We start from the raw sequence: 21,616 nt of genomic DNA, 5'->3' as shown, positions 1-21,616 counted from the left end.
AAAACATCTGTTTTGAAAAATCATATGCATGGATGCTTTCTTGAAGTAGAATAGATGTTATCTCTCTCTCTTTTTTTTTGTCAGCCATATCATGGGAAAGCTTTAGAGTCCAGTGTTTTGACTCTGAGAAAAATTGTTTTTGGTGATTGTACTTGAGTGTCAAGTATTTACCTGTAATAATCAGGATTCTACAAAACAAAACAAACAACAACAAAAAAAACAGAACCAGTAGGGTGTGTGCGTGCGTGCGTGCGTGTGTGTGTGTGTGTGTGTGTGTGTGTGTGTGAGAGAGAGGGAGAGGGAGAGAGAGAGAGGGAGAGAGAGGGAGAGAGAGAGAGATTGATTGATTGATTGAGAGAGAGAAAGAGAGAGAGAGAGAGAGAGAGATTTTAAGGAATTGAGGAATTGATTCTCAGGATTGTGGGGGCAGGCACTGAAGACCCGTGGAAGATTTGATGCTGCAGTTCCAGTCTGAATGCAGTCTGGAGGAAGTTTCCTCTTCTTTGGGAACCTCAGTCTTTTTCTCATAATGCCTTCAACTGATTTTAGGAGGCCCATATACATGATGGAAGGTAATCTGCTTTACTCAGTCTTACTGATTTAAATGTTAATCTCATCTGAAAGGCCTTCACAATGACATCTAGACTGGCATTTGACCAAATATCTCTATGCTGTGGTCTAGTTGAGATGGAAATTAACCATCACCTTACCCTCCAAGATAGGACATAATGATTATCTCTGTAAAGCTCAGGAAATTAATAAGGAGGCTGTTGATAAAGAAGTTACTGTGTAATGCATCATGAAGATTCATTAGAAGCACTTCTGAGTCTTTTGCTTCTACAGAGGAAATACTGGTTTTTATCTGCAGGACACTCAGAACTGCATAATTAATTGCAGTTTCTGTATTTGCATTGGTTTCTAGAGAGCTCAGAGCCATTACTTGGTGCAGCTCCAGAGGAGTCTAGAACCTTGAGGCATATATTTGAGATGCTGAATTAGCCTCTCCGTCACTTTTATTATCCTTCCTGAAACGTATGTATATATTAGTGCCTTTTCCAAGTGTTCCCCATAGAATACTCTTTGTTCTTTTCTACATAAATCCATCAGATTGTATTGTTTTTGGTTTGTATGTCTGCAGGGATACTAAGTCTCTTGAAAATAGAGACCATGTTTTGTTTACTGTTAAATCACCATCTCCTAAAATATCTTGACTGCAACTGGCTCTAAATATTTGTTGAATAAAATATATTAATGTACACATTTTATAAATCACTTCAAGTTCACTTCTGAGTAAAGTACAACCAAAAATTATCTTCTAGTCCATACATAAAATACTCTATGAATTTTAGGAATGCAATTCTAGATTGAGAGAGAAAAAGAATAGGAATGAAATGTTGACCTTCATTTCCAATCTTTCTGAGTTCTCTCTTTTTTGTTGTTGTTGTTGAACATTGGTTATTAAAAGTGAGTTTAGTGGCTTTGGCGAGGAGGAAAGTGTATTTAGACAATCATCAAGAGGCTCTTAGGCTTTTTACATGGGTGGTTGCTACCAGAAGAATCATTTCCACAATTAATTTTTTATATAAAGGTAAGAAATGCTAGATGTTTCTGGCTGGGTGTTTTGAGGTGACTGTATTGTAGTAGATTAAATTCATGGATGAGTATTACCAATTTAGCTGGTTTTTAGGTGTCAATATCGTAGTTTACTTGTGACCAAGAAAGCCTTTGTATTCCCCTCAGCTTGACTACACTTTAAACAGGCTGCTTCTTGACTCTAGGCCCCTGACCTCTCTTAGAACATTTTTAAAAGCTTGTAATTGTACATTTTTTAATTTGCCTCTTTGAGATATAAATCCTTTTAAACACTTCCTGCCAGTTTTATGTCTTTTTCAAGGACCTGAGTCATGTTTTTGAAATGTAATCATCACTTAAGTTAGTTTACCTTTCTCTTAGTTTCTGTGGGAGAGTAGGAGCTACCTCCTATCATAAAGATCTGAGAAAGTTTACATTTCTTTGGAGTAAGGTCAAATAAAAAACACAGATGTTTCCCCCCACCCTAATTCCAGTTATTAAAATGTTCCAGCTATTCGAGCTCAGGCTGAGTCTGGCCTCTCTCCCCTTGTAGTAGCATGAATAAAGTCTTCCTTGCCTGTGTATGTTTGCCCAGTATAATTGTTGCTTTGACATCTGGGTGCCATGTCTTTGGACACTGACTTATATTAATGACGTTTTAAACACAATTCAAAAGTTCCATTTTTTAGCCTACTGGTGTGGCTCAGAGGTTGCACCTAGACCTATGAATCAGGAGGTCAGGGTTTGATTCCTGGTCAGGGTTTGATGCCTTGGTTATGGGCTCAATCCCAAGTAGGGAGTGTGCAGGAGGCTGCCGATCAGTGATTCTCTTTCATCACTGATCTTCCTATCTCTTTTTCCTTCTCCCTTCTCTGAAATCAATAAAAAAAATATATTTTTAAAGTTTCATTTTTTATATCTTAGAAAGCTAGATGTTTCTGAACCAGCATCTCAATACCAACAAGTTGTATGGCATAAAAGTACAAACAGGAGTCCAAACTAAAAGATGATTGGTAAACTCAGAATTAAAGAAAATCAGGTGTTCTCATCAAGCTTGTAATGTTTACCACTTTCATTTTAGAATTAATTTTGCTTAAAGAGCCATGGCTATGATCTAATACGATAAAATTATTTCTTTTAATCACTGCTGGCTGAACATGGACAATTTTTGAAAAATTCTTCTCATTCTAAAGGGCTTAGTTTCTTCCTCTGTGACAGTTGAATTTTATCTGAGCCCTATGCTCTTGGAAAAAAAATATCAATGGTGAAGAAATCCTTCCACTCTTTTGTGTTCCAGGCTATGACTTCTTGTAAAGAACCTCCCTCCCAATATTACTTAGATAAGACTCTCAGATGAACCTCTTGTTTACTTATGACAAAGTCAGACACACACCCTCCAGAGTCCTAGTCTTCATCTCAGAAATTACTCACTGAACTGTTTGTTCCCATTAACCAATCTGAACAAAATACATTCTAACTTAACTTGACCAAACTTTAGTTAGGCATCTTGCTTCCCCCAGGCTCCTAAATTGTGGCCCACTCTTGAGTTTAAACAAGTTTTGAGCACTTAACCAAGCATTAGAAAGTGGAACAACCTCCCCTATCTACCATTCTTCCCAGAATTGGCCGCCACAAAGAAACTTTCCCATATCCAGTCTTTCTAGTTTTGTTGACTCTTCCCTATAAAAGAAAAGCCCCTTTTGCCTGATGTCAGGGATGCTTATAAATCTTGCAGTTGAAGTGGTCTATTAAATAGTTCCTCTGCGCCTATTACACTAGTCTTCTCAAGTAAAGTCCTTCTTTATCTAACTCTGAATTTGCTTTCTGACAGTTGAAAATGGTTGCCATTTTCATTGGTTGCCAAAATTTATATTTCTACAGTCTATGGTTCTTGGTTCTTAACTCTCTTCTGATATACTACCCCAGTTACAAATTTAACTACAGAAGCATCTCAGGTGGCAAGATGATTTTGTTATCATGGAAAATTTTGTGTAGATCAACATGCTAGACATATATTTAATTCACATTCTTTGATTAAGTACTACACATTTGTAGAATTGAATTAATTGATTTTGACATAGATAGCTGGGAAACTAAAATTAATAAAGTTTTTCCAAGAAGCTGAGAAGTATTCAGAACTTACCAACTAAATATTCTGAAGCAGCAACTTCAAGTTTATTGACTGCAATTTAAAAAAAATTGTGGCTGTGTGTTTTTATAGAGTGTCTGAAGCCATTCTGAAATTCATGTTGGCTTCTCTTTCGTGTCCTATTGCTTATGTGCAGGTAATCCCCAAAATAATGAAATGTTAACTACATTTTAAGAGAATTTGAAAAGTTAAGTAGGTGAAAATAAAAGCACACAATGAATTATAGAACCAAACCTCTTTATGATCACCTGTTATTTTGGAATACAGTTATACTCACCATTATACTACCAACGTGGCATTCACCTGTTATTTTGGATCAGCCATGCTTTTCTGCTACAACCTGCTCCTGGCCTCACCACCCCCATGACAGTTGATGTACAAATATATTTTCAGTTTTATGCTTCTACTACTTGCCTGAGAAACATCTCGATGAAACGTGTCTTTATTTGGGGACTTAATTATCTTGGAGGTATAGGTAGAAACACTATTGTATCGTGGCAATGGCCCTGGAGTACAAGTCAGAAGACTGGGCTCTAATACTGGGTCTGTCATTTATTTATGGTGGTCTTAAATCTTAAGTAGGTCATTTACTCTCTTCTGAGCACCCATATCTTTCTTTAATGATCTATTTTTAATTTTTTAAACTTATCATCTATTTATTTATTTATATTCCCACTCCCCTTCCTTTTGGCAACCATTATTAGCTTTTTGTCTATATCTATGTGTCTGTTTCTGTTTTGTTTATTCATTTTTGTTTCTAAATTCCACATATGCATGAAACATACAGTATTTGTCTTTCTCTTTCTGACTTATTTATCTTAGTATAATAGCCTCTAGGTCTATGCATGTTGTCTGTCACAAAAGGCAAGATTTCATTCTTTTTATTGCTGAATATTCCATATATATCACATCTTCTTTATGCATTCATCTATTGATGGCCCTATAGGTGGATATTACTAGTAATGCTGCAATGAACATAGGGGTGCATATATCTTTGAGTTAATATGTTTATTTTCTTCAGATAACTATCCAGAAGTGGAATTGCTGGATCATATGGCAGATCTATTTTTAATGTATTGAGGAATCTCCATACTGTTTTCCATAGTAGGTTCTTTTTTCTCCACATCCTTGTCAGCACTTGTCATTTATTGACTTTTTGATAATAGCCATTCTAACAGGTATCTCTCTATGGTTTTGATTTTCTCTGATGATTAGCACTGTTGAGCATCTTTTCATATGCCTGTTGGCCATGTGTATGTTGAGCCTCCTTTCTTTAGGATAATTAACTCCTACTTCCCTGCTTCATGGGGACAAAAAGACAATAAAGGGTAATAAAATCTTATTAATATTTAAGTGATAATACTCATTTCACATATGTATCATATTTTTAATAAATTGATTTACTTAAAATAGAAGCCCTAGAGTCCCCAATAAGTAAATACATAATAGTTGTTCAATAAATACTTTTAAATGTGTGACTTGATATGAATGTATGACTGCAAGCAGTACTAAAAACATTCCACCAATAATTCAGCAAACATTTATTGTGTGAACATTATTGTGCTAGGTCCCTTAAGAGATACAAAAATGGATCAGACATGAATCCTGCCCTCCAAGCTCTTACAATCTTCCAGAGGATATCAGAAATGTGTATAAATAACAAGATAAAATATTTTAAATGTCCTAAGAAATTACAGAGCAGTGTCATAAGAGTTCACAGAAGTTATTTCTAGCTTGGAAAATCATATAAAACTTCGTGAAGATGAAATAATGAGGTGTACCTTAAAGCATAAGTAAAATTTGGTGTGGAGGAAGGTGAAGAACATCCAGTTAATTCAAGGGATCAAAGATCCTGGCAGGTTGTAAGTGCAGTGGGCTCAGAGGAAAATGCCCAGGACTGTCTAAGGGTTCAGCTGCAACTCAGCTTTGGTAGGGTATGCAAGTAAGTGCAGTGGAAATTTAGAGGAGTGAACTAAAAGAAAACTTCCTTAAAATTATGATCATTAATACTTAGTGACCTGCATACTTTTCTTATCCTACCTAATAATAGACAAATATGCAAATTGACCGTACCTTCGCTATGCCCATGATTGGCCAGGAGGCGTGGGGGGGCGGGACTCGGGGTGGCCGATTGGGCCAGTGGGACGCTGAGCTCGCGTTGCCAGTGGCGGCTCGAGCTCAGCGTCTGCGCCATGGCTGTGCTGCGGCACAGAAGGGGCCTCTGGGGCAGCGAGCTCATGTCCCACCACGGACCATCAAAAGCGGGGGAGCTGGGTGCCTGTCTGCTCAGGCACCAGGCCTTTCAGAAGCCTCCACCACGCCAGAGGCTTCTGAAAGGCCTGGTGCACCAGCGGACAGATACCCAGCTCCCTTGCGATCGAAAGCAAAAGCGTGGGAGCTGGGTGCTTGTCCACTCAGGCACCAGACCTTTCAGAAGCCTCCGCCGTGCCAGAGGCTTCTGAAAGGCCTGGTGCACCAGCGGACAGGCACCCAGCTCCCCCGTAATCGAAAGCGAAAGTGTGTAGGGGACCCTACACGTGCATGATTCAATCATGCACTGGGCCTCTAGTAGATTAAATAACCAACAACAAGTACCACTACAACTTAGCATCCTTCTTAGAGTAACCAAAAAATTCACCCTGACATTTTTAAGTATGCAAGTTCTGGTTAGTTTTCATATATTAATCTAATATTGCGTTATTAGAAGAAAGAAAAATATAAGTGAAAAAGTATAAGATTTTGTTTTATGGTAATGAATATTACAGTTTCATTATAAGAACTATTAATCTAAAATACTGAATTTGTTTTGTAAATATAGATTTTTGTTTTCAAACACGCTGATTGTGGGTTTTTCATTAAGATTTCAAAATTTGAAATGGGGAGTGGCATACATGGTTTTCATTCACTCTACAGGTTACTGAGGTGGAGCTGAGCATTATGAATCTATATATATGTACTAGAGTCCCGGTGCACGAATTCATGCACCAGTGGGGTCCCTAGGCCTGGCCTGTAGGATCAGGCTGAAACTGGCTCTCCGACATCCCCCAAGGGGTCCCAGATTGTGAGAAGGTGCAGGCTGAGGGACCCCACTGGTGCACAATTGGGGCTTGGGAGGTTGGCTATCTAGGGAGGGACTGCAGAGGGCTCCAGGGCATGTCCAGCCCATCTTGCTTAGTCCCAATTTGCCAGACCCCAGCTAGCAAGCTAATCTACCAGTCGGAGTGTGTACCCCCTGGTGGTCAGTGCACATCATAGCGAGCGGTTGAGCGGCCTTAGCATATTATGATTTGATTGGTTGAACGGCCAACCAGATGATCAGACACTTAGCATATTAGGCTTTTATTATATAGGATAGTATGTATATATATAGATACATATGTGTATATCTATCTCTAGATTTTAAGATAGATGACATAGATGGTTAGATTTAGAGCAAGAGAAATATACTAAATATTATTCTTATCAGTAGAAAGTATTTTATAAATGTAATAGGCATTTAATATTACATTATAATTAGCATGAAGTTTATTTTATTGAAAAATCAGTCTAGTTATGGTATACTCTTTTTTGTACAATTATGTCACTTTAATTTTTAAAAATTTAATTAAAAATATATTTTTAACAACTTTACATTGAGAACATAAGTATCTGAGAGGAGTTCAGCCTGAGCTGGGCTGTTTGTAAGGCTCTAGCTTCGCGGCACACGTGAGTTTTGAAGCACCTTTGTCTCCCGTCTCGTGGCCTGCAGGGTGGGGTCCCCAAGGTCCTGGGTGGCAGGAGCAACTCACTTGAGTTTCTAACAGACCACAGAAAACCATGCATCTTAGGTTTAACAGCAAACTAATCTAAAACACTCTAGGAATTTTGAAAACCCCAATCTCCTCTCTGCTCCCTTTACTTCTCTCAGACTGAAAAACACAATCTCATCATCCAATCCTCAAAACCCCAATCTCCTCTCTGCTCCCTTTACTTCTCTCAGACTGAAAAACACAATCTCATCATCCATTCCTCAAAAAACAACAACAACAACAAAAAATGGAATTGTTGAATTCCTTCCCTGGTGCTTCCTCTAATGCGCCGGGGTGGCTTTGACACTAGAGAGGACACTACAGAGGCACTAGTGACTGTCTTGCCGTCAGCTCACTTCAGACTTCCACTTCTCAAACCAGAGAGAAACCATCTACCAAGTACTCCCACTGGCCTTTTCCTTCTGCTTGAGAAGATACAGATTCCTTAAAACCCTGAATAAGTTCTCATTTTCACATGCTATCAAGAACTGTAGTACAAGTAGTTTCCTTTGTGAAACATGCAGTTACTTATAATAAACATTTTCCCTGTATTATGTTTGTATGTTAACTTACTGTTATCTACTAGTTGTCTTTTTGCCACAAGATAGAAGAAAATACACACACGCACACACACACGTGTACGTGTACGTGTGTGTGTGTGTGTGTATGTAAGGGTATGATGGCAGCAGGTTTCTGACAAGCCCCATTGACATAGTACATTTTTCCAAAAGCTGTTTGAGTAGAAAGTACAGAGGCATTGTACAAACCTACTATTACATTTGAGAAATCATTAGCCCCAAAGGAGTAATAACGGTATGCTATTAAAACCATGAATACATTTTCAGTATCTGTATTCAAAAAAGGTTTATAAATATGTAAATTTCCATTCAACAAATCTAAAATAAAATGCACTAAAAAACTGATATGTAGACAAAAGTTTATTTACACCATACAACATTTTAAATATTTTATACACAGCTGCAGCAGAGAAAGCTTCTCAGAGCTTTCTAGAGAAAACTGCAATAATAAAGATGTGAAATATATTATTCATATAAAAGTGAGATTATTACTTTATTGCATTTAAAGCAATGAAGAATGTAGCTCAACAAACATTCATTTAATGACAAAAACTTTGCTTTTATATTATAAAGTAAAAAGTGTAGTAATGGCCAAACAGACTGTTATAAACTTTAAAAACTGCATAAATATATACATTGTGCTTCATGGTGAAGTTTTTTGAAAACTAAACCATATGAAGCGGTTACAACATGAATCGTTGCTTGAGGTTTATCTATAAAGATTACCTTACAAATCCATTCCACAGGTACTTACAACACAGGATGGTCAGAACTGTACACCTGGTCCTCTCTCCACTAGCCTGGCCAGGGAGAAGTTACCGTACGCAAACACCACTGACATTTGGCATGTGAAGGTCCTGACATAGGATAGTCACGCTGTCCAGATAGAAATGTCAGGCTTCCCAAGTCTTAAGTGTCAGTGCAATAAATTTTGTCTCCATCTCAGTCCATTTTGATTTTGTTAAACTTCGGTTTGAAAGTCACCCTCTTGCACATCCAGAGGCAAATTCAGACACTTCTCCCACTCTGCTGGCCTCAGTTCCAAAGCGTCCTTTGCCTCTGTATCTAAGACATTGATTGTGGTGTAATGTTGGTATTCACTAGGGTTTTTGAAAGTGTCCCATGGGTTCTTGTTTGGTGCTGGGTTTTCCTGTTGAGAAGAGAAGAGAGTCATTCATCTGATGACTAGGATTGCTGCTTGTTGCAGTTTCCAGGAAGAGAGCGTGTTTGTGACCTTAATCCAGTTTATATGCTACAGAGATGATTTTAAATTGTGACCAGCTGCAGGAAATGGCTTTGATTTCAGTTTTCTTTCATTGAGAAAACTGATGAACACCTTATTTAACTTATCCTAAAATATTCCAGCAATAAAAGGAAGTGACTGGTATTATGCAAGGCACAGCAGATGATGTTCTAGGCACCTTGTGTCAGTATGGCTATACATTCAGGTAGGAAGTAGTTATCAATTACTGCTAAGATTACATGCAAAAATGTATTTACCAGGATCTTTGAGGCTATGCAAAGGGGCATGTTATGTAATAATAAAAACAGTTACCCAAACTGGCCATATTTCATAAAACTGAATTTTTATTAGTATCGTTGCTTAGTTTTCCTTCAAGAAATTATCCTTTTAGAATATTAAAATGCTGTTATGTATTTCCCACAATTTTTTATATATTTGGGTGGCACAGTAATTTTATAAAAATTATTTTTCTGTTCAAAGAGCACAGCTTTTTAGAAAATATATCCAGCAATATAAGGGTGTTTTTTTTTTTAAACCTCTCTACCAGTTACTATTCCTTCTTATGTTCTTCTTATGTTTCATAGTATACAACCTCTTGCTACCTACGATTTAAGTCCTGCCTAATTATGACTCCACCTAAACCTTCCATGCTGTATGTTATAGATGCTCAATAAATATGAGTAGACACATCAGTTAAGGTTTCTATAGCCTAACAATTTGCTCACTGGAATGGGATAGACCAGTGGTCGGCAAACCGCGGCTTGCGAGCCACATGCGGCTCTTTGGCCCTTTGAGTGTTCTAACGCCACTTCTTCAAAATAGACTTGCCCAGGCCGAAAACTGACTTCTGCGCATGGGCCACGAAGTTTCAATCACACTGTACGTGCGCGCCGCAAGTGATATTTTGTGGAAGAGCCACACTCAAGGGGCCAAAGAGCCACATGTGGCTCGCGAGCCGCGGTTTGCCAATCACTGGGATAGACTAAACTGAGTAACATCAAAGAACAAGAAGGCAATCATGACTGAAAGCTCCTTAGAGAAAATTAAACTAAAACAACTATAGATGCTTTAGTTTATCCCACTCCCCACCCCTAAATTCTGGCCTTTTTCTAAATATAATCAAATTAGCAGGGGGGACATAAAACATGTACTTGAATTATCTGCATTCCACTCAGTATATTAAAAATCATTCTAAAGAAAAAAGACAACCTGTAGAAATACTTATCATAACTAGAAAATAAATTATTAAAAATCACTTTTTAGGCTTCATCATGACTACAGATAAGAAAAAATAGCTAATAGCAAAGATTTAATAAAAAGTTCACCTGTAGGAGCTGTGCAAGGGATTAATTCTAATTTAGTCTAATAGTCTGAAGTTTTGTAAATCACCCCTTTTTTCTCTCTCCTTTCTTCCCTCTCCTTCCAACCAATATTTATCGGCTGCTCTGTGCTGGGCATCATATGAGGCATTAGGGAGAATGAGGTGATAAATCAAATATGGAAAAGCAGCATGATACATGCAGGTCCAAATTCCACTTGCTCCATTTCATATGAATGTGACCTTGAGCAATTTACTCAGTTTCTCTGAACCTCAACTTGAACATTTGTAAAACAGAGATAAGCTTTGTATTGTGGGCGAAAGGAGTTAGCAAAATGTGCAGCTCATTGCCTACTTTGTGGGGTTGCAAAAATGAAAAGTGGAGCCACCTAGTATAACATACGGTATTTAAGAAATGCTCACACTATAGTAATCATACTTATTATAAAGATACTTACAGTTAAATGGAGGTATATCTATATCTACGATCCAGGAACTGTGCTGTGGGAATTCAGAAGAGGGTGGAGAGATGGCTTCTTTTTGTGGAAAGCACATAACCTTTTCTGAGGAGAGTGACATTAGGGCTGGCTAAGAAGGATAGGTTTGGTCATGAAGACACATGTGGAGCTGGAGGTTGGATGGTTGAACAGTTATGCATACTATGAAGTAAAAATCCACAGAGCATGGAGATGGGACAACTCTGAGAACAATGAGCAATTTATTTTAGTTGGATTAAAAAAGAGTAGCAGGGAAAAAAAAACAAAAAACAGGCAGAGGTGAATAAGGGCTTTGTATGCCAGGCTAGTAAATTTGTAATTTATGTTGTAGGCGATGGGGAATGGTTACACGTTTGGGGGCAGTACAGTGACCTGAATCATTAGTCATCAATTGAGACATTCACTGGTGTGAATTATGCCAAATCAAGCCACAGGGTAGATTTATCTCTTAGGCAAGCGCTGTGTCTAAACAAGCTTTCTGAGAAGCTAGTTTAACCGAAAGTTCAATCTTAAAAGAATTTTTGGTATGTGAAGTGTGAGTTTGTTTGCTTTGAAACTAGGAGTTTTATTATGTTTGGAACAGGTATGATTTTCCTTTTATATTTTGAAGATCAAGCACCATGGATACATGAACTAAAATGGCCAATTTTAAACTTTGTCAGAATGTCTAGATTCTAATTTCAAAGAGTATTATTGCCAGTACATGAGTGATGAACTTTCTAAGAGGTTCCATTAGTGGGTAATAAACTAAGGTTGGCTTTCAGGTTCATCTCCTCTGGCATTCCAGCTGCAGTGTGGTCCTCACCATTGTTCACAAATGTGCAGACAACCTTTAGGTGAGAGGCCCCATGCTTCTTTAGTGCTGAAGAGTAACTGAACCCAGCAATCAGAGAAGGACAGGATCTGCAGGGAGGGAGGAGGTCTGGTAGTCAAAGGAAGGTGCCTACAAACTACTGATCTTCCTGTATGGTTGAGTGTGACAAGAGTGGAGCCTACACTCATATGGAAAGGTGTAACATTTTCAGTGGTTCAAGTGAATGAATGATAAACTGTGGAACAGCCCAAAGAGATCATTGAATTTGACAGAGCTACAGGGCCAGGGCAGGCTTCAATGGAGGCCTGAATCTTATAAGATTCAATCAGAGTTAGTATAACTTCTTGAATTTTTGCAGCTGTTTTTTATTTTTTTTATTTTTTTAGCTAAAGTACAGAACAGAAGATGCAGTCAAAATGCAACATGGGTGAAAAAGGCCTAATCGATTATATACTCAATATAAGCCAATATGCATGGAAGCTTCCAAAAATGCTAATTTGGTCTTAGGGTTGTATAAACAGAAATAGAATGTTAGCTGAACATGAGGATTCAGAGCGACCTCAAACACAGCAGAGCTGTTTCCCATAACTCATGGGTCCAGGGGCAGGCTAGCTGTCACTTGCGGTTTAACCTTTTGCACTTGGATGTCGAGTGTGACTCGACACGGTTAGCATTAGAATAAAGGAATCGAGAAAAAAGCAAGCGAGTGCAAAGGGTTAAGCCCCTTCCTTCTACATCTCTATTGGAGACAAAGTGAGAAGGAATACGTTTATTCTATATTCTAAAAGCAAAAATTTGGAGAGGCTCCTCGGTGGAAAAGAGATCTTGATGGAGACTAGTTTGGGGTAGACATCCAAAGTAGAAGAGTTCTTTTAACAACACCTTTTCTTTGTAGTGTGATTTAAATTTTGTCCGGCCTGGAAGCAGGGAAAGGAACTAAATGGTCTTTTGCTTTGTCTTTGATTTCCAAAATTCTACATAATTACCATAATTTCCAGAGCTAGGCAGGTGTTGTGAGGTAGTCGCCAAAAAAAAAAAAAAAAAAAAGACTTTATCAAGATTTTTGTTTTGAAAATGTCTTTCTCTACCCAATTGTGCAGTTTTTCATTAGCAATATGCCACTATGAATTATATAACTGAATTAATGATAATGGACCCACTCATATACATGCTCATTATTAATCAAAACTGAATGAGAAACATTTTTTGTGCTCTGAGATATTTAGGACAATAGTTAAGCAGCAATGACAATGCTATCCTCCCTACTCCTACCTCCCAGATGATAAATATTTATAAATCTTTTTTAGAAAGACATGCTACTATAGAAATGTGGTGTAATTAGTAGACTGTTTTGGTTGTCAGGAAACTGAGATACAGATATTTGTGTCATTAATGATTTAATAGCCAGAGCATTCCACAAGGGGAAATTACAATCATATTATAGCAGCTAGCCAGCTGTATCTGTTGCATAACCCTTTCAGATTTATAAGCATAACACTCTCCTTTTAGTTTAAACAAATAAAGTTTCTTCAATTTATTTCGATGTTAGCTTTTAATATTCCAAAATAAGTAGCTAATGTGTTTGGGTCTAATCTCAATAATGCAATTCTCATTTGTCTGCTAACTAAAAATTGACAGCTTAATATTTGGAGATGAGAGAGAACCACTCATTACATTAAAGTATCTTTTACATGTCTAGCTTTGTGATGGTGATCTCACATAATGCATGATTCCTCCTATAAGGAGGAAAATAGGTAGATATATACCTAAACTATTTACAGAACAGAGCCAAAGTGTATAGTATTTCTTATACTCATCATTTAATAAACACAGATTGAACTATTATAGACATGCAATAAATCAAGAACAGCCCTTTATTGATAACTTACCATGACCAGGACGATACTAATACTGAGAGGAACACAAGAAAAACAAACATAAAGATACATAAATTATATTCTTCAAAAGTTAATGTTACTGATTGGGAAGCTGGGACTAAGACTCATGACACATATACAATAGTCACTAAAGTTTGAGGTGATCAAACACCATGTACCTTAGAGCGATAGCTAGGTAGGTAGATAGATACTCAAAATCCCCGATGATGGGAGGAGGTCCATCCATGGACTGCAGAGGTTCAGGAAAAGGAAGAACACTATAGTCGGAGTGAAGAGTAGTGTCAAGGAGCCAATCCCAGCTCTTTCTTACAGCTGAGTCTTAGCTTCTGACCCTCACAAGTGCCCTACCCACTTTGGAAAGTGCTGTGAGGCACGAAGGAAACACATATTATTATTTTCTATGCTCAATTTAAGAGAAAATGGAACTTTAGGGACCTGAGCCATGCAATTTGCTCAGGATCTGATAGTTCTTGGTGAGCTTCTTACTAGTATACTGATTTCTAGACTCACAAATAATTATGCAGCTTCCGTAGAGCTCTGACTGTGCCATGCATGTAGTAACCACAAAATATCATTTTATTTGATGAAGTCAGATGTTAGGATAGTAGTAGTGGGAATGAATGAGAAGAGAATGATCACATCAGCAGTCAAAGCCCTCAGGGTTGATGTGTATCCCAAATCTCCTGGAAATAAAACCGGCCACTCTGATTTCAGGTAACATTTTATAACCTTAAAATGCCAGCCTTCAAAAAAACCGGAAAAATTTAATTATCTGTATATTAGTTCATTTTTAAATCTGATAAAAATGCCAGGTGAAGCTAAAATATTTTTGATATATAACTAATTTCAATTAAAATTTATAAATGAGAGCATCTGAAATATGAATAGAAGTGCTTCAAGATTCTGTCATTCCTAATTTGCCTCTTAGCACATTCCAAAGTCCATTTTTTGGGGGTTATTTTTTTCTACAGATCCAAATCTTGTTCCCAAGACAAACAGGAGCTCCTGGAGGGCAGGGATAATAGCTAATGGGACACGTTAATAGCATGGCATCAAGTACTGATAAAGCAAAACATACTCACCATACTGCTTGTATTTGGTATATCCCGAAATCTGTCCAAAGTTTGAAATTTCTGATTTAGTTCCTGAAACAGTTCCATATGCCTCTTCCTTGTATGCATGACCTTCTGCAAAAGACAACAGGATGGTTCTCATTTCTAATTTGATTAATGCATTAGAAAAAGAAATTTAATAGATTTGCCTTAATAAGGGAAATTAAGTTTGGCAGGAACTAGGAGGTCCCAAAAGGTGCTATAGATGCAAATGAGTTCCACCAAATCCTTGTCTTCTAGTCAGCACTTCTTGAACATAAAAAAATGGCTTTTTCTTCTACTTACAAGATTACCAAAAAATAGGCTTCTCTTGTGGGTGCATTAAAAATGTACTAGTCATTCCTGTGTAGGATTTTCATCATTTAGAGTTAAAACTGTTTTACAAAAATTGTTACATTGTAAAGAAAAACAACCAAAAAACTTGGACTTGTAAGGCACCCGAGTCTCTCAATGTTTGCTATGGGAAATATTACTTTTTAATGTTTTATTTCTATAAACACTAAAATCCTAGCTGACTGCACTAAAGGGGGAACAGAATCCCAGGCCCTGCCATTTAAGACTGACTCAAAGCACTGAAGTGTCTGAAAAAATAGGTAAGATCTAAAATCTTATACTTTCCATGTGAATACTGATAGAGCTTTGCACAAAGAAAATCTGACCCATAGGTTTCATATATTTATTCATGAGATGGTACTGAATTTTAACAATTAGGATTCCAAGCATAAATTGTGTGGTTGAAGAGTTCCTAAAATCACAGACACAAATATATATTGATACTCTTCATCTCTGGTTGTAGTCTTTTCTCCCAACTTCACATTAACTGAACAAATAGAGTCATAAATGAAAATGACCTTGGGTTAAGTAACATGGGCTGAATCTTCTATCACAGGGTTCAGTAACATGGGCTGAATCTTCTATCACAGAGCATTTAAAAGAGCACACATAAAGAAGAGTAAAATAATAAATGCCCTATATTTAAAGTGTTATTTTAAAGGAGAAAATACTTTTCTCAATTTTTTTTTTACAAGTAAAAAATATAGTATTTTGGTGATTCTCTAAGTTGTGTCTTCATGTTTGTGCAAGATTTTATAGTATTTTTAAGCATGTGTTTCATAACTTACCATTTCCTCATGTGTATTGCATAGGTATATTATATTCATGCCTACCCTATAATTTGCACTTTTGGTCTGTTGTTTTAATTACCAAATATTTTCAAAAGTAAGGATTTGTTCTGAAAAATAAATATATCGTTAGGGGAAGATCTATAATGCCCAGTTAGTTGGAGTGTCATCCCATAGACCAAAAAGGTGGCGGGTTCCAATCCTGGTTGGGACAAATGATTGATGTTTCTCTCTTCTCTCTCTCTCTCTCTCTAAAATCAGTAAAAACATATCCTTGGGTGAGGAATTTTTTTTAAAGCCTTATTCTCTTTTATGTCAACTTTAATGTTCTATATTTAATGGATCTGTGTTTAGGCAATACTTTGTTTAGCTAATTTCTTCTCTTTTTATTAGCCTACTTTTATTTCAGATAATTCTGCTATTTAAAGTCTTGCTACAACTACATTATTTTCATCTCTACTCCTCTTAGCTCTAGGAACTGTTGTTGACAAATCAGGTGGTTGAGGATGAGAACATGGCAACATTACTCATTATGGGGACATGAAACATAGCAAGCAATTATAGAGCGATTAACTTCCCATCAGTTTTGGGGAGAGTACAGGAAACAGATTTGCAGGATTTACAGGGAAACACCAGGCAAACATAATTTGACTAGTGATGGCTGATAGAGATTTATAAGAGTGAGGATTTGCATAAGCAACTCCATAGAGGGATTCTGAAGACCACGTAGCTGGCAAACATATTGCAGTACATTCTATCCTAGGGGAGGCAGATGTTCCCATTCATTATCAGGTCCTTAGACACTGATTAAAAGATGGATTTGTGGATAAGAAATACCTTTTTTGAAAAGTATAGTAATCAGTATACTGATGATTGGTTCTAATTTACAAATAGAATTTTTCATGATCATGAATCTTACTATGTAGTTATTTTCTGCTAGGGTATAGTAGCAGTGATGCCACGCAACTGACATTTCTCTAAAGGTATTTCATTCTGTCAGATTTTCTCTAAAGGTATTTCATTCTGTCAGATAATACACCACATGTTGTTCTAGATGCTGCGGTAACAATGGTGTGCAAAACCTGGCAGAGTTCCTGCCCTCTTATAGCTTGAGATACAATGAAGGACATAGGCTTTAATCACATAACTCAAATACACGTTAGATTAGAGCTGTGATCAGGAAAATAAATGGCAGGGTTATGAGAGTAAGTGATAGGGGGATTTGCTAAGAGAAATGCAAGTGAGGTAGATTCCTATATTTTAATGTATTCATATTTAAGTGGAAAATTCTTAAATCAGTTCTCCCTGTATATTGTCTGTTCCCTTTCTTTTGTTTTCTGAAATTCAGAGAATTTCTGGTATAATTTTTATCTTATACCTAAATTCCCTTCCCTCAATGAGATTGTCCTTTCCCAAAGATAAGGAACGCATTGTCTTCTAAGATAGTTGATATTATTAGCACAGCACCTCCGTTTTAAGGTGGGCATATGATTTTGTGCAGTCTCCTTTTATCTTTCAACTCATATGAGGATTGTCACTTTGGGAACTAGCTACACTTTCCCATGCTATTGAAAATGTGAATCAAGACCTCTACTGTCCCCTGGCCAAGAGGTGAATTTTTTCCATATCCTTCCAACAAAGTTCTCTTTTGTTTGTTAAAGACACTCTGTCTCTTGCAAACAAATATTTCTATTAGATAAAGCATGTTTAATGATTTAAAGGCTCAAATATATCTCAGAGAAATGAGGATACATTAGCTGACTAGAGTGTTTATAGTCATATTCTGACTGAATGGGCAGCACCTGATTCTGAATTGAGTGGATTTTGAGAAACTGGATTGCTTAGAATATACTCAAAATATATGTGGTAGACACCAATGTTATATAACCAAAAAGCATTTTGCAATGTTCTACATAGGTTCATGAGAGCTCCTCTGAATATTAAAGCTCAAGGACTCAAATTAATGTGGAAACAAACAAACAAATGGATGCTGCAATCTGGGGCCTTTCCTACCAAAAAAACAGTAATTGCAAATATATCTTCATGCCAGTAATCATTTTAATTTGAAATTCCCACTTTGGTGCAGCCAGAAATCACCATAGCAATGATGGCCTAGTGGTTCTGACAGAAGTACCACGTTGGAGCTGCTAATCGACAGCTCAGGTATCTGTCGTGGGCATGATTCCTTCCTGTTCACAAAAAAAAGTGTATCTTTCAGTTTTTTAGTGGGGAAGTTTCCAATGACAAGAAAGCTGGCAGCACAGAAAATATTGGAGAGTTTCTAACTCAGCAATGTTTGAGGATAAAAACCTAGCTGTGGTTTTAATAAGTAATAAGTGTTTCCCCTTATTTACTTCTCAGAATAATAATTTATAGCACTCATGCTTTTGATGGTTTTAACCACCCAATGAGAATTTTCCATGTTTATAAATCTTATTGGTCCATTTTAATGGCTATTTTGATTTTTTTTTTACTGACCTTAGGGTTTATTTGTTTATCTTTTTCTTTCTTTTATGACTCATCCTGTGTCCCAAAGAAATTGACTTCTGTGAAAAAGTCAATTTAGAACTAAGTTTTCTAAAACTTTGTAATGATTAAATTGTAACTCATATGGATTTTCTACTTAAATACATATATTTTAATTGGCAATATATAAAAAAATTCACACTCCTTCAGTTACAATACCTGTCAGCTATTAAAGGCATCTCTTGTAATAAAGATAAAGGCTTGGTAATGCTCCCTTCCACTCAAATTATTATCACTCAACATTTCTTGAAGCTGTGTATGAATCTATACTCTAACTGCACAAAAAATACTATCTCATGAAAGGTTTGTGTTTCTTTGCAGCCTTTTAATTGTTGATATTAGAGAAAAATGATAAACTGTAAAGCACTTTCATGGAATTTGTTTACATCCTGATGTTTTTTTTTTAATAACAATCTGTCTATCTTGAGCATCTACTATATCCCAGGTGATCTCCTAGATTAGATACTAGGGTTATGTCAAATCTAAGAACTCTAGGTCTGGACAACTTGGATTTAGATCTCATTCCATCACTTTCAAGTTGTGTGGTCTGAGGCACAAAATCCAATCATCCTTTAGCCCCAGTTTTAGTAGTCAGAATAGCCTTGCAGGGTTGTTTTGAAGGTTTAAAAGGGGATGTAAGTCACTTATCAGTGGAGACCCAGATAAGAGCCACTTAACACGTTAAGCGCCCAGCCTGTTTTGTCTTCTGCATGGAAAGTATAGTGTCAGTCACCAGTGATTGACATGGCGCTTAAGCAATGTAGCCATTATTGTCTTTCTTAATCCTCACAATGACCCTGGGCGGTAGCAGTCGTCATCTCATTTCACTCTATTGGAGACTGAAGCTCAAGAGGATCAGTCAAGCTCTCAGGCTCACACAGGTGGTGAGAGAGCTGAAATTCATTCTATTCCACAGTTGGTTTTCTGTGCATGCTGTCATCTTAGATGTATCCCAGAGATGCAAAGATCACCCTCCTTTGGACTACTCAAGTCTGCGATTATGCCTATTCAGATGGAAAAGGAGATGAAACAATCTAGGGTGGGTTAGCTGCCTTTTGTCGGGAGCCCATAAACTCTGTGGATATTGATCACCTGCAACTATCCCACAGGTCTGCATTAATCGTTTGAAAGGTTGGTCTCCATATCTTCTCTCTGAACACCTTCTGGGCAGTGACTTAGTATCACTGACACCTAGCACAGTGTTTGGCATTCAGCGGGTGATGGATAAGTGTGTATGGGATAAATTAAATGAATGAGATGGCATGGGCATATTGACTAGGGAAGATGCCTATAACAGGGAGGGCCATCATAAATCTGGCCTTGTCTGCTATTGAAAAGGTTTCCCCACTGGAAGGAAGGCTCTTTTCCTTTGCCCCAGGCAGGAACCCTGCCTTCTTCCCCTTCTCATCCTACTGTTCTCCCATATTTTCCTTACAAGTGGCTCATAAAGGGCCTGTAGGAAGGTTTGATAAAAGTAGTTTAGAGGTTCTCTCTTCTAAATTCAAAAATTGAATTATAGAGTTGGGATTTCTGTAAGTCTGAATTACACAGGATAAGATAGGTATTACTATATTCAGACTTTTATCAACAGAAAAAGTTGGAGAATTTTCTGACTGTAAACTTTAGATTATGGGGCCTGGAACTCATGTGCTGATAGGAATTAGAAACCACTTTGCCTGAATTAACTTTACCAGCCTTAGGAATTTATACACTTCTATTGCCACTGCCCATATTTACTGTTCTAAACCTATGGCTATTTTTATTCTTTACTGCTTTGCATATAAGGCTTCCATCCAGAGTGGCTGTTAATACTAGTCTGAAATGAATGTCAAAACTCTTGTTATAGAAGCAACACACATTGCAGAAATTTAGCTTGATTTTAGCGAGACAGGAAGGGAGAGGGATAGAGAGATAGAAATATCGATCAAATGCCTCCTGTACAACCCCTACTAGGGATCGAGCCTGCAACCTGGGCATGTGCCCTGACCTGGAATCTAACCAATGACCTCTGGGTTCATGGGTCAACACTCAACTACTAAGTTAGCAGGATCTTAGCTTTATTTTTAAATATGAGTGGGAACAGAATGTTTTATGTACCTATCCTTGGCCAGAGTCCCAATGTAGCCACTTGAACTGCCTGACATAGTATCATTGGTTTCAAGTATGTTTCTATTTGAATAAGTAGCACCCAGGGCTTAAAAGGAACTAGACATAAGGGTCTGAAAAACTGAATATATATATATATATATATATATATATATATATAATATATAATTTATTTTTTGTCACTGTCACTCAACAGTATACTTGGCTACAAATAATTTTGCAGCAGTTTAAATTTAGTAATATGGAAGAGATAGATGTAACGTAGTACTGCACTGTTCAAACTTTTCCTTGGGGATTTGCACGGATCGCCTAACAGTGCATTTACTGCTGGGGGTCGGGTCAGGGACAAAGCGGGGAGGGGCCTAGATGTTTCTTAGGATTCATATGCTTTAATTTAGAAATTAACATAAAATGTATCTTCTATGTCAGCAATTTTCAATCAGTGTGCCGAAAGAACTTTTAAAACATGAAATATGCAATACCTGACTAGTAAGTCAGGAGCACTAACCGCTTTTCCCTTAGATTGTCAAATGAAAAAAATGACAACAGCCAACACATTAGCCGTCCAGTATGAACAAATCCAATCAGCAAAAAATATATTTTTTGGTATGCAACATAATTTTAGTATTTAGTTTATGTGTCACGAGATGAAAAAAAATTGAAAACCTCTATTTTATGCCATAGTTTCCCTGTCTTCATAGTGATCTAAAATAACAATATTTTATCTTACTTGACTATGTTTCCCAAGATCTGTTAGGCCATGGTTAATCTGTGCTGCCTCGTGCCCTCTGTTCACCTTTACCTCTCTCCAGTTTGAAAAGCGAAAGGGGTATGTGATGTGTGAAATTCTAGGTGTTTTTAAGAGCCTAAATGATCCCCATAGAAGAATATGAC

General features: G+C 37.2%; 1 protein-coding gene across 1 annotated transcript in view; it reads right to left on the bottom strand.

Moving 5' to 3' along the window:
- Positions 1–9,048: 9,048 nt before the first annotated feature.
- The window catches only part of ADGRB3 (adhesion G protein-coupled receptor B3), a 705,567-nt gene continuing 692,999 nt past the window's right edge, over positions 9,049–21,616 (bottom strand). The window contains exons 29-30 of the mRNA XM_054722440.1: positions 14,940–15,044; positions 9,049–9,237 (exon numbers count right to left, since the gene is read on the bottom strand). Of these exons, the coding sequence (XP_054578415.1) occupies positions 9,049–9,237; positions 14,940–15,044 (294 nt within the window). The remainder of the gene's footprint in view (positions 9,238–14,939; positions 15,045–21,616) is intronic.

This window comes from Eptesicus fuscus, chromosome 10 (assembly GCF_027574615.1).
Source record: "Eptesicus fuscus isolate TK198812 chromosome 10, DD_ASM_mEF_20220401, whole genome shotgun sequence".
NCBI classification, from domain to species: Eukaryota; Metazoa; Chordata; class Mammalia; order Chiroptera; family Vespertilionidae; genus Eptesicus; species Eptesicus fuscus.
Note: the sequence above shows the minus strand (reverse complement) of the source record. Positions and strands in the feature narration are given on the sequence as shown.